Source organism: Tenrec ecaudatus, chromosome X, assembly GCF_050624435.1.
Source record: "Tenrec ecaudatus isolate mTenEca1 chromosome X, mTenEca1.hap1, whole genome shotgun sequence".
Classification (NCBI taxonomy): domain Eukaryota; kingdom Metazoa; phylum Chordata; class Mammalia; order Afrosoricida; family Tenrecidae; genus Tenrec; species Tenrec ecaudatus.
Genome location: NC_134548.1, coordinates 121,508,941 through 121,532,738, shown reverse-complemented (window position 1 = coordinate 121,532,738; position 23,798 = coordinate 121,508,941). Strand labels below are relative to the sequence as shown.

General features: G+C 45.7%; 1 protein-coding gene and 1 pseudogene across 1 annotated transcript in view; one reads left to right on the top strand and one right to left on the bottom strand.

Annotated features, from left to right (window-relative positions):
• COL4A6 (collagen type IV alpha 6 chain) overlaps positions 1-23,798 on the bottom strand; it is a 392,858-nt gene that overhangs the window by 45,021 nt on the left and 324,039 nt on the right. The window contains exons 5-14 of the mRNA XM_075538845.1: positions 21,662-21,778; positions 19,073-19,144; positions 17,337-17,372; positions 13,826-13,888; positions 12,651-12,686; positions 12,432-12,473; positions 11,299-11,391; positions 9,273-9,326; positions 1,639-1,698; positions 548-592 (exon numbers count right to left, since the gene is read on the bottom strand). Of these exons, the coding sequence (XP_075394960.1) occupies positions 548-592; positions 1,639-1,698; positions 9,273-9,326; positions 11,299-11,391; positions 12,432-12,473; positions 12,651-12,686; positions 13,826-13,888; positions 17,337-17,372; positions 19,073-19,144; positions 21,662-21,778 (618 nt within the window). The remainder of the gene's footprint in view (positions 1-547; positions 593-1,638; positions 1,699-9,272; positions 9,327-11,298; positions 11,392-12,431; positions 12,474-12,650; positions 12,687-13,825; positions 13,889-17,336; positions 17,373-19,072; positions 19,145-21,661; positions 21,779-23,798) is intronic.
• LOC142434153 (large ribosomal subunit protein mL53 pseudogene) lies at positions 13,997-15,108 on the top strand (annotated as a pseudogene).

Sequence of the window (23,798 nt, the reverse complement as noted above, 5' to 3'; positions counted from 1 at the left end):
GACAGAAACACAGTTACCATTAAGCGGAATGTCTCAAATCCTAGGAGGGGGCGAGTTTAGGGGTTAAGCTAGGGCATATGGCATAGAGACCTTGCCTACCATTCTAGGGTTTGGCTTCTACCGGACTCTGGTGGCTATAGAGTCTTCCAGAAGGCAATGTCATTTAAAAGTCAATGTGAATATTAAAGAGGTACAAACAGGTAAGTATTGAACTGTTAACCACAAAGTCAGTGGTTCAAACCCACCGGCCACTCCTCCAGAGAAAGATGAAGCTATCTTGTCCTGTAAAGATTTGTAGCTTCAGAAACTAGGGTCGCTATGAGACAGAATCTACTCAGTGAATGGCAGGGTTTTGTGTGTTTCTTAAAGCCATTTTTTTGCATGAAAGCAAAAAAATAATGGCTAAGCTTATATCCATAAAAGGAAGGCAAAGAATTTGAATTATAAACAATCTCTCCTTTTGGATTTATGACCATGTTAAATAAAGCATGATGATCTCTTGATCCAGTGTTGTACACCAAAGCTTTAATGATCTTAACCAAAATACCTGAATCCCTGGAGCCCCTGGGAAGCCTTCAGTGCCCATGGGTCCCTGTAAAGAGAATAGTGACATCTTAGATTAAGAGCCCACACTAACAAAATAAAACAAAAATACTCGATTTACACAACAAATCTATCCCACTGAATGGAGAATACAGCAGCTCCCCACATCAGGTAAGTGAGTGGAAATCAAGTTGACGGGGAGGTGGATTTGTTTGGTTGGTTTTAAAATCAGGTAAGGTAACGTTCCCAGCCCTGGTTTACTGAGTCTTTCTACGCACCAATCCATCAGTCTGAGTAGCCACATGGAGCATTTTTAAGAGCTCAATAAACAGAAACACTTTAAGAACTAGGTGGAATTTGGTAGATGGACTGGTAGTATTATACTTCATCCATATTAGTTCCAAGCCATGAGATTTTAAAATAAATTATAGGAGGGTCTCTTTTCTCTCACCTCAAATGCATTCTTTGTGATTATAAGTTTTCAAGATAAGGGAGTAGGACAAAAGTAGAGAAAGGGATGACAGACTAATGGGTGCATATACCTAAATAGTCAGAGGACACTTCACCAATTTCATGGCCAATCGTCAAACTCAGTTCTCTAAAATGTGACTTCTTTAAGGGTAAGGCTGGCCAATGGCTTGTAGCCCCAGGCCTAAGTGCCTGAATCTAGGAATCAGAGAGGCTGATAGATAACATTTCTCCATTTGAAGTAAGATTAGTATTAAAAATTACTGACCCCCAACTGCCACTCATTGTGTTCCAGCCCACCCCCACCCACACTGTGCATGTCCTTGAATAGAATGGAATTGAAGCAAGAGAAGAGCAACGCCTCTCTTCAGCCCAGGAGAAGGCAGGGGGAGTCAATAGGCTGAGGAGATATCTAGAGTAGGGAAGTGCCTAATTCTCTATTCACTGGAGTCACTCAGTCAAGGAAATGGAACTAAGTGATGATGAGGAGGGTTTAGGGCCTCACCAGGGGGTGACAAATGAAAAATTTAGTGGGTCATCAAGCTACATAATGGAATAAAGCAAACAGGGAAGAAAATGGACCAGGTGACTTGAAAGAAGTCGGCAAGGAACATTCTACATTCATACCCTAGGTCCTGGCAAACCAGGGATTCCCCTTTCTCCATTTTCTCTGATACTTCCAATTCCCTAAAGGAAAAAAGAAACAAAAAAGAAACCATAAGTTAAAACATTCATCCCTGCGCCCTAAAAAAACAACAAAAAATACCAACCTAACAATATTCATTTCCTCCCAGATCTCTACAGTAAGGAGATCATTCCAAAAGGCAATAAAAGCAATTCCTTGGGGCTCGTGCCACTGCTTGAAAACAATATAGGGCCTGAGCATTTATTCAAGATTCCCTTTTGGTTCTAGAAGAGTTGTTTTCCTCCATAAATACTACGATGTCATGTACTAGCAGCTCAAGAATGATTATATGAGGAGTCACTTGGGTGTGCAAAGCGTGTATGTGCTTGGCTGCCAAACAAAACACTAGAGCTTTGAATCTACCCAGAGGTGCCTCAGAAGAAAGGTCTGGTGTTTTCAAAAAAAAAAAAAATCAAGCCACAAGAAACCTTAGAGCGCACCGTTCTATCAGGAACCACATGGGGTCGTGAAGAGTCAGAATCAACAGGTTTCAAAGTCACCGAGAGAGAGCCAAGTCTTGTTATTTGCAGTCCCGAGCCCGTCCAGGTGAACACGCTGCCCTGCATAATCTAGGAACTTGATTCTTTGACAGAGCACTGTGCAAATCCTTGGGGCTTGACCCTGGAGGGATGATCTGCTGTGTTTTCCCTTTTGAAGACATACTGAGTGTCACATCTTCTTCAAAGGCAGGACTATTTCTCTTGAGGCCTGGCCAGGAGCCCTGCCGCAACTCGCCCGAGACCCCGGGGCTCTTGCATGGCCCTAAAAACGCTTTCCAAGCCCTCATGGCATGTTCAGGAGAGGAATGTCACAACATGACTTCGAGATTCTCGAGGGACAAGCAAGACATGCAAGAAGCAGGGTGTAAGAGAGCTTTGCTCTAAAAGTGCATTCCAGGCACCCACAATAGGGAAGTCCATCACTAAAGCAGATAAAGTCCACGGAGGCCACGTTGTTGGCATTTAGAATCGCACTTCCTGGCGCACGGGTTTCATTGCAGCAGGTGACATTGAGAAAGACTTACTACAGTCGCTAGGCTCGATGGCAGTGCGTGTGTAGGGTGGTTACCTGTTGGGCTGCAATTCAAAGCCGCCAGCCACTCCACGGGAGAAAGACCAGGCTCTACTCAGCCAGAGTTACGGCCTCAGAAACCCGCAGGGACAGTTCTATTCTGAGTTGAACGGGGCTCGGTGACAGTTTGGCCAGTGGTTTTGGCAAGGAGTGAGAGCAAAGCAGGTGGACTGGTGTGTGTGTGTGTGTGAGTGTGTGTGTATGTGTGTGACACCTTCTCAAATATCAGCTTGTGAACGACACTACGTGCGGCCCATCTGGTATTCTCTCGGGGTTACCTGGCTCAATTGCTTTGAGGGCACTGCTCCAATCTCATTTGTCGCCATTTCTTCCTCCTACAGATTCAGTTTGTTCCCATGACTACAGGAAGCTGGCGTAAAGGCCCCTAGTCTTTCTAGGCCCAGGTTATGTATTTGGGCTGTGACGTATTTGTTTGTTGCTGCCTTCTTATTGGGGGTGGGGCATGCGTGTGTGTGAAGGGTCCAATTGGAAGCAGGCTGGGTTGTGTTTCCCTTCTCTGTCTCTGTCTCATTTTTTCAAAACATGTCTAGGGGTGCTTTGAGTCGGCATTGACTGGATGGCCGTGAGTTTGGTTTTATTTGGCAAGGTGACCCTGTGGCATCCTGCTTACGCACTGGACTGCGATCCACAAGGTCAGTTGGAAACCACAAGCTACTCTGCAGGAGACCAATGGGGTGGGGCTTTCTGCCCCTGCAAGGGGTTAGTTAGTCTTGGAAACCCACAGAGGCAGTTCTCGCCTACTTATAGGGCCGCTATGAGAAGGCAGTGAGTTGGAGGTTTTAAAAAAAATAGTTCTCGAGTCTCAAATAGCTCAGGCATGTTGAAGGGAAAGGCCTGTGGGTTCAATTTAATGGAAACTGATTGGCATTTTACTTCTCTGTGTCTTAAATGGGCAACCGAGGTGTGCTGCCACCTGGTGGCATGTGGGCGCTGATATCGGAAGCCAAACACTGTAAGTGGCCCGCCTGAACAAGGCCATGGAAGCTATGGCAACCCATGAGGCCTTCCTTCCCCTAAGTCCTGCAAATGCTAAGATTTGGTGTGTATGGACACAGAGGGTCTACCACACAGCCTCTGCTGTTTCCCTGCAGCGCGACAAGAGACAAAGTAGACTCCTTGTTGAACAGAATAAGGACCCAGAGAGCAAAACTCTCTATCTCCAATGGTGAAGGAATGCATGTCCAGAAACCGTCTCCGTGCCCTGCGTGAGCTATGTCGTCCACAGTTGTAAAGACAAGGGGCCCCTTGTACTGCTTGAGAAAGCACAAAGAACCTTTAGTCTCTTGTATTCTTCAGGAGAGTGTCTGAGAAGCTTGTGCAATTGTGTGCCCCCAAATAAATGAATGGATTTCTCACAAAGGAAAAGAAAGCTGCCGAGGTGTACCAGAACAAGACCCAACACAAATGGCTTGGCAATACTCCCGTGTGGTAGACACAGCTTGCCATCCCGGGCAGGGAGCCGCTGTCCAGAGATCAGGTGAACAAGCTGCTCTAAGGCTAACAAGACCTCCTCCCGACTTGGCCCTCTCACAGAGCGAGCCCTTGTCACGGGCATCCCACATGGCCAGAGGAGCTCCATGCTACCGTAGCTGTTCCCAGGCCTGCACATTTGGGCCTTGGCTCTGGGGAGGTTCAATTGGAGAGCCCCAACGACCCAGTCATTGCCCTGCGGTTTCTCAGCTTTGTTCTACTTCTACCTCCCCTTTACCTCAGCTCTCCCCTTTTGCCTTACCCTGTGTTTACCAGTCCCTTGGACAGAGACACAGATATATGATCCTCTCTTACAAACCCCATGTTAAGGACCTATTTCCTACCAGTATGAGGGTGCTGGTGAGCACAATGGGATAAAACATGTGGAACGGGGACTGAGGCAGAGAAACCAAGATGTCTGTCCCTGTAGAGAGGAGCCAGAGAAAGCCGGCAAGGCATACCTGTCAGGTGGACTACTTACTCGTTGGCAACTGCTGACAAGATTTTGATGATGTGGTATAGGGAGTTATGTGTCGGGTGTGAGCCACAAGGTCAGTGATTCAAAGCCACCAGGTACTCCGCAGGAGAAAGATGAGGTTTTCTACACCCATCAAGTGTTATAGTCTCAGAAAACCCACAGGCGAAGCTCTGCTCTGTCCTATCGGGTCATTATGCGTCCCGATGGCAGTGAATTGCGGGAAGAAAGATGGTAATGGGGTCAAGGTACTCGGGGCTTTGGATTTGAGAAGTGTTTCGTCTGCAAATACACAGAGCGCCACAGATAGGTTAGCATCTTTCATCTCACAACTTTGCTGTCAGACGGGAACAGAAGGTACTTGTGAATGTGCGCATTAAGATGACAGAAATATTAGCGCCTACAGCCGTGATTTGGTGTGGTCCGACATTGAATCTGTGACGAGGTGGACAGCAAACTTGGGTTTCGTGATTCCCTTCCTATGAAAACATTCTCTCCTAGAGCCCTGGTGGCATAGTGATTACCCCTTGGGTTGTGGTCCTCAAGGTCAGCAGTTGGAAACTACTAGCAGCTCCGTAGGAGAAAGGCAGAGCTTTCTACTCCTCTAAAGAGTTACCGTGTGTGAAACTCACAGAGACCAGTCTATCTCGCCCCATAGGATGGCTGGGAGCCAGTACTGACTCGATGGCAGCGAGTGTGTTTGTTTGTGTCTTGTATTAATGGAAGTATTCTCCAGCTCTGATGTCTTTACAGCCAACTGGGATGTCTGTGTCCCACCTACTGTTTCAAACTGGTGCTGTGCTTCCAACGGTAGTGTCGATTGAACACCATGTTTGTCATCCGTCCGTCTATCTCTCTTACCGGATGAAGGGGACTGGGCTGAAATTACGGCAGAGAAAAGCCTTTACAGAAGAACCCGGAAGGGAAGGGGAGTTAGGGAAGAAGCAATGAACACTTGAGACCCAGCAAACCATTTCGTATACATTTTAGAGACGAAAATACTACCGCCACCCTGATGAGAACAGACTGGACAGCAGGGGGCAGTGTGGTATTGGGGAAAAGCCTTGAATTGGCTAGCACTTCAGAGAGCCGATTTCCTCTCCGCTTAGCTAAGGATTCTGGAATGTGTGGCTCTGGACAAGCGTTTTCAGCCCTTTAGGCAGTGGAGTCTTCCTCAGTACAAAGAGATAAGGCAGATCCGCCTTGCCTCACCCTCAGGGCTGATGTGAGGTGAAGGGGCTTTATGTGTAAATACTCTACAAAGAAAGGTGCCAACCTACCCCCAAGTCCATTTGCTTAGTACAGCAGTGCCGAGAGCAATATAATATGGGGCTACTCTGTTAGTTTCCATTTTCTAGGAGCTGCATTAAGAAGGTAAAAATGCATTAAGTTCTCAGCTCACTGCCATCGCCAAGTGTGATTAAATGTAATCTAACGAGCGTACCCCAATATGCCATGCACATTCTCATTTCAACAGATAATAAAGTGAAAATTAGGCATGAGACTGTCTACATCCATTCATATATTATGCCAGACAAGGTTCCCTGGTGACATAGGGGGTTACATGTTGGGCTGCTCACCGCAAGGTCAGCACTTTGATACTACCAGCTGCTCCAGGGGAGAAAGATGAGGCTTTCTACTCCCTTGAAGATTTACACTCTCAGAAACCCACAGGGGCAGTTTTAGTATATATTTGACACTTACTCCGTTAGCATGGCCATTGAGTCCATTCTTACACATAGCGAGACTCTAAATCTTTATAGGAGCAGAGCGCTTTATCTGTCTCCCATTGAGCCCCACATAGCTTGGATCCATCACTGTTATAGCGAGCAAGCCAATGCCTAGACCCCAATAGCAGCAGGGCTCTTTTTATGCTTACAAACGCTCTGAAACCAAACTCACTGCCATCAAGCCTATGGTGACTCACAGAAACCCTATAGGAGAAGGGTACACCTGACCCTGTGTGTTTCTGAGACTGTTTGCTCTTAATGGAAGTAGAAAGCCCTGTCTTTCTCCCACAGAGAAGCTGGTGTTTTCAAACTGCTGACCTTGCAGTTAGAAGCCCAAAGCATAATCACGGTGCCAGCAGGGCTCCGTCTCTAATCAGATGAGTCACTTTGAAGGGCTCAGAAGCCACATGTGGCTAGGTGATTAGCAGTTCAGACAGCATAGCTTTTATGAGGGAACCCTGATGACTGCGATCTGCATGGTCGACAGTTCAAAACAGCTTTGAGAACGACTCTGTACTCCTGTAAACAGTTAGTCTTGGAAACCCACGGGAGGGGTCTCTAAAAGCCAGAACTGACTGGATGGCAGTGAGTTTGCTTTCAGTTTGGAAAGAGATGAAAACACCACTACTCCTGGGACCAGAGTAACAAACCATAGCTGTGAGCAGTGCCGTATGACAGGTACAGAGTGTGCTCAGTGACTTGGCCAAAGTCCCAGAGGTGGAATTGGGCCTCAAGTCCAACGTCTCTCATCTCTAACACAAGGATTCTCTTTCTCTTTGACTCATTAGATACAGAACCAATTAAAATTGAGGACAATAAGCAGATGAGTCTTTATGCCTCTATAAGGATCATCATGCAAGCAACTTGTGTCACTGACTCCACTGACCAGGGTTTTTGGCCACCTGGTAAAGCCAACATGTTGCCCAGAACTGTGGGGAAGCACTGGAGTCCTATCCAGCCCGGTTTACTCATTTGGACTCACCCCAACCCAGGAATATCTTAGTCGCTTTCCCTTCAAAACACCCACTGTGCTCTAAGAAACATATCAGCCACATTCAAGGTGTGGGTCTTGTTTGGATTCTGATTCAAACTCAATTGTAAAAACATATATTGATGAGATGATCTGATGAATTCAAATACGGATTCAATCACTCATATTCAGTGCTCATGAATGAGTTGCTATGCTGATACTATCATTCTGCCTGAAAACTCTGCCCAGTCTTTAGGTGACTGGCTGCCGTATAATACTCAGGTCTCATTTTATACCATCACATTCTCAGAGACTCTTCTCGACTCTCTCTCCAAAGTAGCCCACTCTAACCTGCATCTGTATTCCAATCACTTTATTCTTGAGGGGGGAACCGTCCCCCCACACAAAATTCTATAAATCATTGAGAGTCCCTCTGGTGGTGCTAGCAGTTGACTACTGGACTACTAGTTGGAAGGTTAGTGGTTCAAATCTACCAAGGGTGTTTTGAAATGAGACCAGTGATCTGCTTCTGAAAGGTTTGAAAACCCTATGAAATATAGTTCTCCTCTGTACACATGAGCTCACTGAGTCGGAATTGACTCTATAGCAACTGATAACACATTACTTCACACTATGTGAAACTATAGGGTCAGACTGAGTCAGAATCCACTCGATGAGAGTGGTTTGGTTTAAAAAAAACACAGCCCTGATAGTATAGTGGGTTACATGTTGGGGTGCCAACTGCAAGGGCAGCAGTTTGAAACCACCAGCCACCATGAGGGCGAAAGATGTTCCCATAAAAATTACAGCCTTGGCAACCTGCAGGAGCAGTTCTACTCTGTCCCAGAGGGTCACTATGAGTCAGAATCACAGTAGCTCTTGGGGTTTACCTGAAACAGTTCTTAACTCATTTGTTTACTCGCCAATGTCTGTCCCCTTCCACTCCAATTAGAATAGAAGCTGCCGGAGGCAAAGTGTTCACTAGTTACAGTTGTAGCTTCAGAGGGCAGCGGATTGCTTGGCATATGTTGCTGCTGTTGTCATCGTTCGTCGCCCTCCAGCCACTTCTGCCTCATAGTGTGTATATTGGAGCCCTGACAAGCTATTCATTGACTCAAAGCATCTAAGATACAGATGAATGTGAAAATAGAGATTAAACCCACTTTTCACTTATAGACATGGCTGGATTCCAAAGACAAGGTTGCTATGTGACAATTGGTGGTCTCTGAAATATGGAGGGTTATTATATTAAATTAAAAAATGGAGGGTGACCATATCATGACACAGCTACCAAATTACATCAGTACAGAACTGTCAAATTTCATTATTACATAACTACCAAACCACTGCGAATCTTGGCCCAGACAAGCTGATTTATACCCTTAACCATCAGTCAGTGTTTGCTATGACCGTGCATTTTGTCATTGATGTACAAAATAGTCAAAGAGCTCTTTTTTTACTATTGTCATAAATGTGAAATGCTGAAAAATGACATAGTCCCATTTACCTCCCATCACCACCCCACTACTAGCCCTTTAGAAAAAATTAGATATATGAAAAGTTCATGAATCTGTCCAAAATCACAAAGTTAGAAATTGGTGACACCAAAAGTCAAGCCTAGGTCTGTCTTGACTATAGAGCCTGAGCCTCACAGAACCAAGCTATACCCTCATGGGCTTGAAAAACAAGAACATTTCCTAAAGTTCCTTCGGAAGATGATGGAATTCTCTACAAGGACCACCAGAAGAGGTTTTTGTTTAGCTTTGTTAGCCTTCTATTGCGAACATTTTTGTCCACACAGACCCTTGGTTATAGGTTGACCACTATAGAGAGACTTACCGGGAGGCCAGGAGGACCACTTATGCCTGGGAAACCCTGAGCCCCTTGTTCACCCTGCAAAAGTCAATCAAGGATTAGTGAGCAGCAGCAGGGAGCAGTGAACATACAGTAGGCTGGCTCTCTCAAATTCCAGGGGCTGGAAACATGGGGAACCAATGGGGTATCATGATTAGAGTGGTGTCTAGTTCTATGCCAGGATGTCTTATTGTCAGGAGCCCTTTGTGATAGTGGGGAGCCCTGGTGATGCAGTGGTTAAAGCAATCAGCTGCTAACTGAAAGGTCACTGGTTCAAACCCACCAGCTGCTCTGTGGAAGGAACATGTAGTCGTTGGCTTCCATAACGATTTAAAGCCTTGGAAATCCTATGGGGCAGTTGTGTTCTTTCCTATTAGGGTCACTATGAGAGAGAGAGAGAGAGAGAGAGAGAGAGAGAGAGAGAGAGAGAGAGAGAGAGAGAGAGAATGTGTGTGTGTGTGTGTGTGTGTGATTGTAGGAAGGGTCAAGGACCCCAGAAGGAAAGAATACTTTCTAAAAGGGAACTTGGAATGTTCAGACTAATTGGGAAGCAGAAAAAAAGAAATAATTTGTTTTCTTCTTAGTGAAGGAAGCTGTAGAGTGGGAATTTCTGTAGCAAGCGACAGGTTACAAAGGAATCAAAGGTTTGGTAAAGAGGAAAACAATTACAACGTGCTTAGGTGATATACAACATTTTAACCGGTGATCCCTGGTAGGTACATTTACATGAGCCATGAAAGAGTTCCAGAAGGTTTGGAAATGATGCGGGAGGCAAGCAAGACCTCATCTGCTACCAGGCTGTTTCTAATCTAGTGTTCATTTCCTGTAAGTCTGAAGGGAGCCTGAGCTCTTCCTTCCACAAAGACAAAAGTAAAGAAATGGGGTCCTTTGAATGTGGGAAGAGAAACATCGAATTGAAGGGATAACCCAGAAGAAGAGGAAGGTACTAGAGGCTAAAGCAACCTTCCGTGTGCAAAGGAACAGTAACCAGAAGTTACTGTTCAAAATAGCGCAGAGTCACCCAGACAAAACCTTTCTTACAATGATGTATTTAAGACACATTCATTGACCTGCAAATATGGAGGATATAATGTCGCAAATTAGTCTATAACCCAAACCAAACAAAACTGCCATTGAGTCAATACTGACTCATAGCGACCCCACTGTGGGGCTCCGAGACCGTGTAACAGACAACAGGAGTTGAAAGCTTCCAACGAGTTGCTGGTGGTTTTGAACTGCCGGCCATGCAGAGCCCAACGTACAACTACTATGACACCAGGGCTCTTTAGATCTATTAAATAGGTCACTCAGTCAGGAGAATTACAGCATCTACTGTCACTGTGTGGTATATAGTCTATTTTTCTGGATTATGTTTTGAGCACAAAGAACTACTTTAAGGAGATAATCCAAAAGCACCATAGTGGTTACATGTTGGGCTGCTAACTTCAAGGCCAGCTGCTCAAAATCACCAACTGAGCCTCGGGGAAAAGAGGAGGCTTTCTATTCCCATAGAGAGTTACAGTCTTGGAAATGTCCGACCATGTCACATAGGGTTGTTATGAGTTAGAATCAGTTCGATGGCAGTATTTGATTTTGTGCGAGTGTGTACATGGTGCGGGAAGTTCTTTAAGGGCACCATACATAAAGAAAACATTGGGAAGATTACATACACAGAGTTAAGAAGGAAACAAAGCAACTCATTTTAAAATTTACTCAGCATCTTGAATTGAATCCGCATGAGGGAAACATAGGAAAATAACCCTTAGAGGAATACTCTGGAGCTCAGGTACGCACACGCATACCCACAAGTCCAAAAACACACTTCCGATTTTTAGAAGGCCTTTCCTGAGGGATGAAACAATGATGGTTTCTGATCTAACTGCCAAATAAAAATCCGTGATTATTTAGAACCCTGTATGTCTTCTTCCAGTGTAGTCTAGTTATCTGAGTTGAGTATTCATAGAAAAAGGTTTACTATCTTTTCCCATCCTTAAAAAAAGTGTTCACCTACTTTAGACCCCTTTTCCCCTTTTGGAAATCCCATAAACTCCAGTTCTCCAGTAGATGGCGGTAGTCCAGCAGGTCCAGGGGGGCCCACATCACCCTGAAAAACAAAGGGAAACATTGAGAAAAGCAGAAGGCTCAGAGGTCATTTCTCCAGAGGGATGTGATTTCTTCCTGTGGATGTGATTGGCCAAGTCAACTGTCCATCACTTTGGCCTGTTTACATTCAGCTTGGCCTCAAGGGCCAAGAACCATCCTATCCAAAACCACTTTGTCTCCTTAGTGCAGGAGGAGGAGGCGAGAAGAATGCCAGGACACCACAGGGTCATGATTGCAACACTCATGCAGGAAGGGGTTTTTAGAAGAAAGGACAATAGGGCGGTTTGAGCAAGGCGAATAGCCACCTCTTGGCATCACAGATCAAACTCAGAGGAGTCCAGTCCCTGCCAAGAGTGCAAGCTGAGGCAGTGAAGGCCATACTGAAACACTGGGGGGGGGGGGGTGGAGGGGAGAGGGAGAGATGTGCTCTTTCAGAGGGCGATGCAATCCAAAAAAGGCAGCCATGAAGGGTGGGAAAGACAAACTCTCAGCCTCAATTGAGGCTCTCCAAAGTCACCATGCAATTTGTGGAGAAGAAAATCAAAGGGACTGATGAAAGAGAGGCGAAGGATGAGAGAGGGAGGGAGAAGAATGAGGAGAGAGGGAGAGCAGAAGGAAGGATGGGGAAAGGCAGAGAGAAGGAAAGAGAAGGTGACACCACCTATGAAACACCAGGGGAATCCCCAGGTGGAAGCACGAGAATCCCGCCAGGTAGACAGAATGCTGACAGGACGCATGCACTTCACAAGCAGGAAACAGGGGGAACAGTAGCCTATGTGGGGCATGCGCACAAGCTGCCTTTAAGGGATCTATCCCACCAGAGGATGGACCATGTGGGCTTGGAAATGCTCATTTCCCAAAGCGAACATCCCTTACACGTGCAGCCACATGCAGGTAGCCAGAGACATTTGTTTTATTTGAGAGGGGAACCGATGGAATGCAGGTAGGCATATATATATATATATATATATATATATATATATATATATATAGCGAGGGGAGCTGATGGAATGCAGATTGTATTTTCCAAAATCGATTTACCTTGACTCCTTTTTCTCCTTGGGAACCTAACCCCATATTCCCCTGGGGCACAGGAATGCAGGGAGGAAAAACAAAATCAATTACAACACTCCAGGAACTTAGATCATTGGAATGAGACCCTTTTACCAGAACATAAGTGTAACCAAACCAGTATGTCTTTGAGGAGGCCCGAACCCGTAGGGGTGAGTGCTCAGCTGCCTCAAAATAAAGCATACTTACATCTGGGCCAGGGACTCCAGGGGCACCGGGAAGACCCTAGATGTCAAGAGACAGAAAAGTGTTAGCACTTATTAGTTGCAGCCCCAAAGACTATATATTCGGTTGGGGGCCATTGGGGATCAAGCCTCCCAACATGTGGGTGAGCCTTGCTTGGGTGTAGGAAGTCTCATTCCTCTCCTTTGCAGTCCCCACAAATGGACCTGATCACTACTTTCACACTAAGCGAGTGCAGCAGTTCCGTAGTCATTACACCTGATCCGAAATTTTAATATGGTAAGCTTAACCAAAGTAACAAGAGGTTGGATTTCATACCCTGGAGATAGAAAAATCTGGGGACACGATGTTCTCTAAGTCAACGAGATGACTGGCTAAACAATTCCTACACCTCGCTCACTGCCATCAAGTCGATACCAACTCATAGCAACTCTACAGGACAGGGGAGCCCTGAGCCTATGAGTTTCTGAGACTAACTCTCGCTGGGAGTAGAAAGCCCCATCTGTCTCCTGTGGAGCGGCTGGTGGTTTCGAACTGCTGACCTTGCAGTTAGCAGCCCAACTCATAACCACTATGCCACCAGGGCTCCTTGATGGAAAATAGGCTAGGTATCAAAGAGAAAGCTAGGAACTGTTCAAACATCTTGCTGAGAATAATTTTGAAGCTTCTTCTGGGTTCAGGGTAGATGGTGATGGTGGTCTGATTAGTTAGCAGTGTTTGTCATGGGTGAGGACAGAGAAAGTGGCAAGAGATGTGCCAGTATTTGCCATCCCCTGGCTAGACTTTAGGCTGAGCTAGCAAGAACATGTTCTACTTCGATCCTCTAAGAAGGGAGCCTTCCCTTCTCCTCGGGGAAGGTCTACTTTTCCATACACATATTTATTCCACGGTTGGGGAAAGTAGTCACAAGGACCACATATTAGACTTTGATTAAACCAAAAATCAAAACCAAACCAAAACAGATTCCCTGTCGTTGAGTTGATTCTGAAACACAGTGACCCTGTAGGTAGGGTAGAACTGCCTCTTTGAGTTTCTGAGACTGTAACTTTTGGCAGGAGTAAAAAGCTTCATCTTTCTCCTGAGGAGTGGCTGGTGGTTTCGAACTGCTGACCTTTGTTAGCAGCCCCACACGTAAACCACTCCACCATCAAGGCTTCTCTCTAAACTTCAGTTAGTCTTACTTGAATGCCTGGAGGTCCTCGAGGTCCTGCAGCTCCTGGAAATCCAGACATTCCTTTAGGACCCTAAAATAAGCAAGTTTTAACTGAGTTCAAACAGAAAGACTGAGACCCAAGAGACACCAAAATATTTATGTCATCTACAAGAACTGTATAAGAATGTTCAGGGGGCGGAGGTCGCAATGGCGGCGGCCTTGGCTCGGCTCGGGCTCCGGTCGGTCAAGCAAGTTCGTGTTCAGTTCTGCCCTTTCGAGAAGCACTTGGAGGCGACGAGGACCTTCCTGCAGGCGGTCAGCAGCGAGAAGGTGCGCGCCACCAACCTCAACTGCTCGCTGATTGCGGACGTGCGACACGACGGCTCCGAGCCCTGCGTGGACGTGCTGTTCGGCGACGGACACCGCCTGGTGATGCGCAGCCGCGACCTGACCGCGCAGGAGATGCTCGCTGCCTTCGCCTCGCACATCCAGGCCCGCACCGCGGCGGGCGGCGGGGACGAGCAGGGCGCTGGCAGCGGGAGGGGCTGACGGCCGGGCCGCGGGAGCGGGAACGTTCGACCGCACCACCCAGATGGCTCTCCGCGGGCGCGAGCACCCGGCCACTGTTTCGGAGAAGGGTCAGGGCACACGGGCATTTCCTTCACTTCCTTACTGTCATTTGCCGCTTGGTCCTTTTCAACTGGACGTCTCCTACCGCACGTGTCCGAGAGGAACTTAGTGCAGTGCTGCTTCCTTCGCTTTCATCTTGGTGAAAACGCTTCCCCTTGGGCCCTAAGTCTCAGCGTGTTGAATCTTCAGTTACCTGGGCAGGTTTCTCGCCTAGTAGCTTTATGCTTTTCTCCTTTTATTTTTGCCCCTTGTGTATTCTTCCTGGAGTGTCGCGGCCTCTCATAACTAGAACTCTCTGGAATTAACCCTTACATTTTTGTTGGCTCTCATTCCGATTTGTGTTGTAGGTGCATAACTCCTGTTATCTGCCACCATTCTTTGCTCCTTCCACCCTAAAACATCCCAACAGTATGCCTTGTCCAGAATAGATTTGACAGCCTTACATGTATGAGGGGACTTTGAATGAAAAGATAATGGAATTTGCCCATGAACTTTTTTGAAGCTCTTTCATATACTTGTCTCTTTCTTAACTCCGTTCCATTTCCAAGCACTTCACCTGCTCAGCCACCTGGCCTGGAAACCACCCCATTGTTCCTGCTCTCTCCTTTTCCCTGACTATTCAGTGCATTAGAATACTCTGTGCATTAAAAATACTCTGTGATGAGCAAAAAAAAAAAAGAATGTTCATAGCAAGTTTATTCAGATAGTGGGGAAAATGATAGCAGGATGGTTAAATAAAGCAGGAGATATTCATATAATAAAATACCTACTCAAGAAGCTACTGCTACATGAGCCAATGCAGATGGACCTCAAGAAAAGTCTGTGAAATGAAAGAAGTCACAGCCAAAAGGCTGGATCTTGTATTAGTCCCTTGCGAGAATGTTTTAAGACAGGAACACCTGCTCTTCGGTCGGGAAAAAAGCGGCACAGAGGTTGCTTTTGCGGTGGGGTGGTGGCAGGGATTGACTGAGAAGGCACAAGCGGAAGCTTTTCTGAGGTGGCAGCCACGTTCAAAGCCTTAACAGGGATTTGGATTGTACAAGAGTGTGTGTGTGTGTGTGTGTGTGTGTGTGTGTGAGAACTCAGCAGATAAGATGTGTGAGCGCTCATGAATATACACTTGACATCAAAAAGGAAAAAGAGCAATACATTTTGAAGTCTAGCTAATGAGAGGCATGCTGTTGTACTTAGGGAAACAAGTGTTTGGAAATGCATACAAAAATAAGCGGTAGACGAAGTAAGCGTTGCAAAGTTTCGCAGGAATGTGCAAAGGGACGAACACTGCTTTCAAAAGTCATGAGTCATCTGTGGTCTCTTTCCCGAGCACGTATTTCTCTCTCTCTCTCTCTTTTTAATCATTTTACTGGGGGCTCATACAGCTCCTCACAATCCATACATGCAGCCACTGTGTCAGGCACATTTGTACATTCATTGCCCCCATCATTCTCAAAGCATTTGTTCTCCACTTAAGGCCCTGGCATCAGCTCATTTTCCCCCTCCCTCCCTGCTCCCCCCTCCCTCATGAACCCTTGACAATGTATAAATTATTATTTTGTCATATCTTGCCCTGTCTGACGTCTCCCTTCACCCACTTCCAAATACGCTCTTCACAAATCTAAGGGGCCTGGGTACCATGGCTGTCTAGGTAGATAAACACTGTACCTTTGTGGGTAGGGCAGTGGATCCTTAAGAGAAACTATGCAGCAGTTATAGAGGTGGTTATTCTACACATTTCATGAAGAACACACTAATGTTGGTTAGCTCTAGGGCACCGGTGTAGCCTTGGCTCTTACTCACCTCTGTTTTCCTAGGGGCCGGCGCACCTTCTCTTTATGCCTACCTAGTCTCACACTACTCTCTCGATTTACAAAGAAACTTCTTTCCTCTTCCATCCAGCCTAAGTATCATCCACATTTCTCAGAAGCTACCTTCTCTATCTTCACCCCAGTCGCCCATCAGCTAGCCTTCAGAGGACAGCATCTCTTCCTCGAAGCTGCTGTGGACTTTTAGGTCACATTCCTGTGAGTTTTTCACAGCCCGAGGGAGGAGGGTAGAGACCATGGGTACGTTGCTGGAGGGACTAATCCTAGCATTGCGATGATAGTAGGTGCTCAATACCTGTCCAACACTGGAGGAAGGAAGGGAGTGAAGTAGGGAGGAGGGAGACAAGAAGGGAAGAAGAACAGAAAGGAGGCGGGCAGATAGGCAGAAGGGACTTTTCAGATGCTATTTCAAGGAAAGCGATGACAATGTAGACTCTCAAGGGGGTAAAGATTTTATCAATTCAACTCCAAGCCTTTCGTGGACTCACTATCATCAAGAGTCCCTAAAATAAAAATATCTGAATGACATACATTGCAAAGAAACATACCCTGCTTCTGCTCTTTTACCCGTACCATTCCGAACTCATGGCAAGCTTAGTAAATGCCTCCCAAATGCAAGGCGAATGTCTCTTCTAATCTATCCCAGGCTATCCATTTTGTCCCTTGCCTAAAACGTCTGCAAGTGTGTTTGTCATGTGACTTGAGGTGGACAGTCCATCTTGCTATTCCATTCTCATCTGGGAAATGTCAGTCATGTGACCCAGCCTAGTTCCCCCCCCCCCCCGGAAAGATCTTGGAACACTAAGGATCCAAACCAGAGCAAGCTCATTGCTGTTGCGATGCCTCTGAATCATAGGGACGTGAATCATAGCACAGAGTTCCCAAGGGTACAATCTTTACGAAAGTAGACGGTCACATCTTTCTACCTTGGAGAAGCTGGTGGGTGCGAACGGCTGACCTTTCGGTAAGCAGCTAAGCCCTTAACCACAGCGCCACCAAGGGTCCTTTGTGACTATGGAGAGAATAAAGAGGCCCCATCTGTGCCTGTTGACCACTGAGATTTCCTTAACCTAAGTAACAACTTACAGTGCTTCCGTCCATTCCTCGCTGCCCAGGATCCCCCTAAAAAACAGACAAGAGAGAGCAGGACACTGAAGAGATGAATACACTGCATCTGTGGAATACCGAGCTAAGTTTTCCTGGGGACAGAAATGTCTTGCTGGAGCTTAGACTACTCTGTCAAGGTCTCGAGTTTTAAATAATGCATAAATTGGATTGATTCAATCGTTTCCCACTCCCCACCCCTCCTAAGAAAAAATCTGGCCTCTAGAAGACACATCTTATAGCCTTGGTTGAGCAGGATTGCATATTTTCTGTGGATTAATTAATTTTCACCTTTGCTGGGAACTTATCAATTAGAAACTGCTTCTGCAGCCTGGTGATTTTCCTGCTCTTTCTGGAGGCAAGCAAAGCTACCTTCCCGTGTTCCTTCATCCCCAGAGAATCTGGGCCCATATGTGTACAATGCAAATCAGACATTTCAAGGGAGAGGCAACAGAGCATAGAGTCTCTGATTACATTTTAATTACTTTGCAGCATCCCGAGTCACTGTATGAATCTGTAATACAACCATCTTGTGGAAATTGCTATGTTTCCCATTGGATCCAGAGTCTCGTGGATTTAAAATTTTGATTTTTGGCAGAACCGTCTAATCAATGCTTGTTTAGACAACGGCCATACTTGGAGACGGCCTATTCTACCTTACTTGGCTGCCGGTCAAAACCCAGCGTTTGGCTACAAGGGAAAGAACACAGCCTGCGTTTTAGCTTCTCAGTGAATTGGCAGTGTGGCTCTGAGCTAGTCACATCATCGCAGGATCGGGCAGGTTGCCTAGCTCCCAAACGTATGAGTGTGACAAGCACGAATTGCTTTCTACCACTTATAATTTTCTCTGATGCTGTGGCACCTGTAGCCATGAACCCAAATCCCATCATTTTCTCTGGTTCTTCAGCCACCCTGCCCCACCATCCCCTTCGAATGTGCTTCCTAATCAGTACCTCTGACCCTGTGCAGGAAGGTAAGACGGAATGATGCCTGCACTGAGCTGAGTGGGCTGGCTGCAGTCCCCCTCAGATGTGCACAGGGAGAGTCCCATCTGCCAGTGGGACAAAGGCTAGGCCCCTTTCCCACTTGGCGCGTGAGTAGGGTCAATCATTTGAAGTCAGAGTTTACTGAGGCCTCACCGGATAGATGGCACCATCCACCAAGGGGACAAGCACAAACGATAGAATGGAGAGGGTTCTTGTCAGCAGGTTTCCATCCAGCTGCAGACGGGATGCATAATGAGTACAGACAGCTGGTGGTCTAGCTAAGGTCATGGGCTGTTGGGCAGGGACAGGGAACAGGGGGCCTGGATCCTCGCTTGGTGGCCCTGCTGAGGTGGGCAGAGACATGTATGACTTCAGCACGAGGTGTGCAGACACCAAGGAGTCTCCAGCAGATCAAAGGTATGTGACTCCCAAGAAATGTCTCATCTTGTCACAGACAATGACACTCATGCAAACCAAGGGTTTGCCGATCTGTTTTCTACTTTTTTGCCATAGATACTACCGTGCCAATATCTTGGGAAGTAGAGTTGCAAGCCTATCTATCTGTCAATGTTTCCACCACCAAGAGTTTCAGATCCTCTTAGCTCCAGCTTGGTCAACTCTTTAGAAAGAGAGGCACATGCTAGTTCTAGGAAGACTTTCATTGGAGATAGGGCCCGATCCCACAGAACTTGGTCCATAACTGACTCAGCTATCTGCCTTGGAGGAGCTTACCTTCATTCCTTTGAGAGTCGCTTGAGAAATAAAAGGAGGATCACCTTTAGTACCTTTCTGTCCATTGAACCCCTGAGTAAAGAAAGAAAAACATTGTGAGGAAATGTACACCGAGTGTTTTGTGAATAGTCTGATCTGGTCAGAGAGAGGCTGGAACAGCAAGAGCTTGACATGATATAGTCTAAGGGACTATGCTCAAAACGTGCCAACTTACTTCCATTGAGTCAATTCCAACTCACCGTGACCTGATAGGACAGGATGGAACTACCTCTGGGTTTCTGAGACTCTGACTCTTTATGGGAGTAGAGGGCCTCATTCTTCTCCTGAGGATTGACTGGTGGTTTCAAACTGTAGACCCCATGGTTGGCAATCCAATGTGTAATCACTATATCACCAGGGCTGTTGCTCAGGGTCCCCACTACCAAAAAATAGAGCCCTGGTGGCATATTGGTTACACAGAGTGGCTAACCACAAGATTGGTGGGTTGAGGCTCTGTGGGAGACAGTTGAACCTTTCCGCTTCTGTAAACAGTCACAGTCTGAGAAACCCACAGGGTTAGTTCTACTCTGTCCTATAGGATCGCTCGGAGTCAGCATTGACTCTATGGCGGTGATTTCAGTCTAGTTTGTACTTGTACCTCCTGGCCAGCATGACATTTTATTTTTTCCAGTCAACTTTAATACTTAGAACAACAATGTGGCCCCACAAACACAAACCCATTCTGTACTAACACTGCCTGTTCCTCCTTAATTCTTTTCCCCCAGTTTTTTCTTTTTGCTATACCATACATTTTAAGGTTTTAATCAGCTGTTCCCCTAATTCTAATGACCACTTACTGGCATTGAATCACTTGATGGAGATCAGCTCAGGATCCAGCAGGAGGAAAGGCTCAGCTTATTAAAAGAAGATCCAAGTTCCTATTTAGGCTTGATGGGTGGTTGGGAGGTTGGGCAAGATGTTCTGCCCGTCTCTATCAGATGTTGTTTACCACAAGACTTCTCCCCTCTTTAGAGAGCAGCATTTGACTGCTTTGCTCCTAACAGATGTCTGTTGCGCTCCTCCCCTGTTGCCATGGCAATGGCCTGAGGCCTTTGTGACTCAACATGGTTCATTCCATTAGGAGCATATCTCCCCCTCCCCCCTCCCCCCATATTGGTTCAGCCGTTAGATGCCAAGGTCCTTTATGCCAATCTAAGGCTTATGTTTTTTCTCTGTTGACCTCCCTTTCTCACAGGTTTATTCACCCATACCCACACTCATCACGTGGTTCCTGAATGGTATGTTGCTGCTTTTTCCATAGAGCACTAGTTACTTAATGTTTTTGAATCTAATGGGTGGTGTGACTTTTGGCTCCTTTTTTTCACATCAGTACCCTAGTTAGTTTGGGAATATTTCAATGGACATTAGGAATGGGCTTGAAATATGTTATTTTTATCTTTCCAACCATCTGGAAAAGTAGCCTTGAAAGTATAAGATATCAACTAGAGATCCACTAGATGCAAGTATCAGTGATATGGAGATGAACAGGAGCTCTGATGGCATTGTTGGATAAACGTTGGACTGTTAACCAGAGAGCCAGTGGTTCTCGCCTCCCAGCCACAGTGTGAGTGAAAGATGAAACTGTCTTCTCCCATAAAGAGCTGGGAATTCTCCATAGGGGTCACTATTAGTCATAATTAACTTGATGTTAGTATGTATTGGGTTTTTTTTGGTGGGGGTTAATATATATCAGTGATTTCCAAAGTGGGGCACTGGAAGGTGGATGGGCCGCAAAAACAGATACCTATACTTTATCCTGGATTTTGGGCTACAGTACAAAAGTTTTTAATTGTCAGGGGGTGCTGAGTAATTGTTTTTATAAAAATGTGGTAGTAGGCCAAATCACGTGGGAACCTATAATCCAGAGGAGCAGATTAAATGCACGGGGTGAAGTGACTGATTAATCCTAAAGCCAAGACCTATGACAGAGAGGCAACCTCTACCAGTATAGAGTTCCTCAATCTTGTTACTGCTGATACTTTGGGCCCAATAATTCTTCTTTTTGGCTAGGGGTGGTGTCCTGTAGATTGAATTATAACTGTTCAGCAGCATACCTGGCTTTGATTTACTAGATATCAGTTGTGACAACCTAAAATGTCAATTAAAAATTGCCAAATGTTCCCTGAAGGGCAATAAAGACCTGTGGTTTAGACCAAGCTTGTCAAGTCCTTTGAATTCTTATTTGAACTTCCCTAATTCCATGGTAATCTTCCAATTACTGTATTTCCCTATATCTTCTGATGTGGGAACATGTCAAATAGTCCAAGTATGTACTCTGCTCAGAAGTTTTCTACAGCCTTTAAGAACCTTGCCAACTCTAAAAGTGTCATCTTTCAAAAGAAATCCTAAGAAGTGTAGCAGGTGTAAACCTTGTTGAACTGGTGGTTGTTCTTCATACTTTTCATGTTGGAGTGCTGTAAACCACTAACTAAGGGGCTATCATGGCTATCCCACAAGTGGTTAAACGAAGTCTCTAGATAAGCAATAAGAGGGTACATTTGGAGACAAGCAACACAATTTGATATGATGGGCAAAGATTTGGCAGCATACAGGTGGTCCAGCAAGGCCAGGGTCACCATCAGGGCCCGGAAATCCAACTGCTCCTTGAGTTCCATTCCAGCCATCCAGACCAGGTGGACCTCTGGGCCCTGGCTGTCCAGGATGGCCCTGTTTAGAGAGAAAAGAAGGGACCAAGTCAGCACAAGATTGCCAGCTCGACAATGAGAGAAGCCAAGCATGCTGTCAAATTCCAACTCCTTGTTCACTGCCTCAGCCCCAAACATAGGCTATTAAAAAAAACAGTTTTAGTAACCTATATTTCACATATCATATAATATAATGATCAGTCATATTAATATTTGTGTAATCATCACCAGAAATCAATTTCAGAACAGTTTCTTCTTATACTCATTGTTGTTAGCTCCCTACGCCTCTTGTCCCATCCTCCATCATACCTATATCTAGTTATTATCACTTTTGATCTACCCCTGTATAGAAAATCACACAAAACCAAAACACAATCATGCAAAATCATAGAAAGCAAGCAAACAATGACAACGACTAGACAAATACAGAAAAACCTCAAAGAGAAATCAGAAAACATTAAAAACAGAAACAACTTAGAAATGGGTCAAAAAGGAGATCCCATGATAAGGTATTACATTTTAGCCTAACTTCATCTGCCATCATGGACTTTACATTGCTCTCTGTCTGACAGCAAGGCTGTTCACATCACTGGCTCTGGTCAGAGGAGATTTACTGGAGACATAATCCATGTGGAGCCCTAGGGAATGGATTGGGGGCTTCCACTGTCATGCACAGCCTTCTGCAAACCAGGTTTACACAATTTAAGCTCTGATACCATTCCCTCCTTTGGATTTGATTTTAATTATTTATAATCCTTGGATCCCATACCAAACATATGTTGTTATATCTTTCCTTTATACTCTGGTATAGACTTCTCATGATAGTTCAGTGCTACCCCTCCCCAAAAGATCAATGCTTTAATAGAATACAAGCTGAAACTCAAGGGATAAAGCATAAACATGGGATATACACACAGCTGCAACTTCATCTTTCCAGGGCACAAAGACGCACTAAGATGGGGCTTAGTTGTCTGGCAGGTAAACTGCTACCAGCAGGGAGTCATGCCAGGCCTTGGGATTCTTTATATTAAACTGGAAACTGGGTCAGTCTAGCATGGTTTTTATATTGGAAACTTTGCAGGGGGTGTGCTGCTGGATTTTGATCAGTAGAACCGAAGAAATTCCCACAGTACCTCCTTTCCTGGAATTTCAGTGGGTGGTAAACTGCTGTGGTAGATAATCTGGTGTCAATTTGGGACTTGAGAGGATTAAGAATGAAGGGGTGGAGTCTAGTCTGTCAATCAGGTCATAGCCAATGAGGTCTCTGAGTGGGCATGGCCTTCTCCTGAGAATTCTGGGAACTCCTATATTTTCCTTGTTGGAGGAAGAAGACAATTCTCTCTCCCTCTGCTCATTCTGAGTGACGCTCTACTGAGAATACACATGTGCCCTAGGAACTAGAGGATAGACCCCGTGCCCTAGGAATTAGAGGAACCATGTTGAGACCCCTGCCAGTGCTAAGATGCCTCTACCTCCACTGGATCCAAAAGACTACACCCACAGGCCTGTGATCATCCTGCATTCAGCATCATTGCATGTGTTTTGTGAGTCTAAAGAGGATATTACAGATTGCTTTTGGACATATGGGCTAATATCAGATTTATGTGCTTGATGGAGACTGGGCTGGGATGTTTTCTTGTATATAAAGCTCTTTCCTATACATATGAGAGTGTCCATGAATTTGTTTCTGTAATCTACCCAGAGTAACACAATTGCTCAGTAAAAAAAGAAGCAAACCTTGGAATAACTGCATGCACAATCTCATTTTGTCATGGTCAGATACGAGGCTGTTGCTTTGCTTACGGACCACTCTCTCCATTGTGAGTTTGGACTCACTATTAAGGTAGTGGTTTTGGTACTGCATTTATAATCCTTCTGAACAGTTGGGCTGAGTTTAACAGTTTTCCAGGGCCAGGCTTCCTCATCTGCTTTTGGGGATAGGGATACATATGCTTCAATCTAGTGAATGAGGGTTGTGTAGTGAGTCTGGGCAGAGAGAACAGAAATCGAAATGGGGTTAAAAAAAAAGGACACCCCTCTCC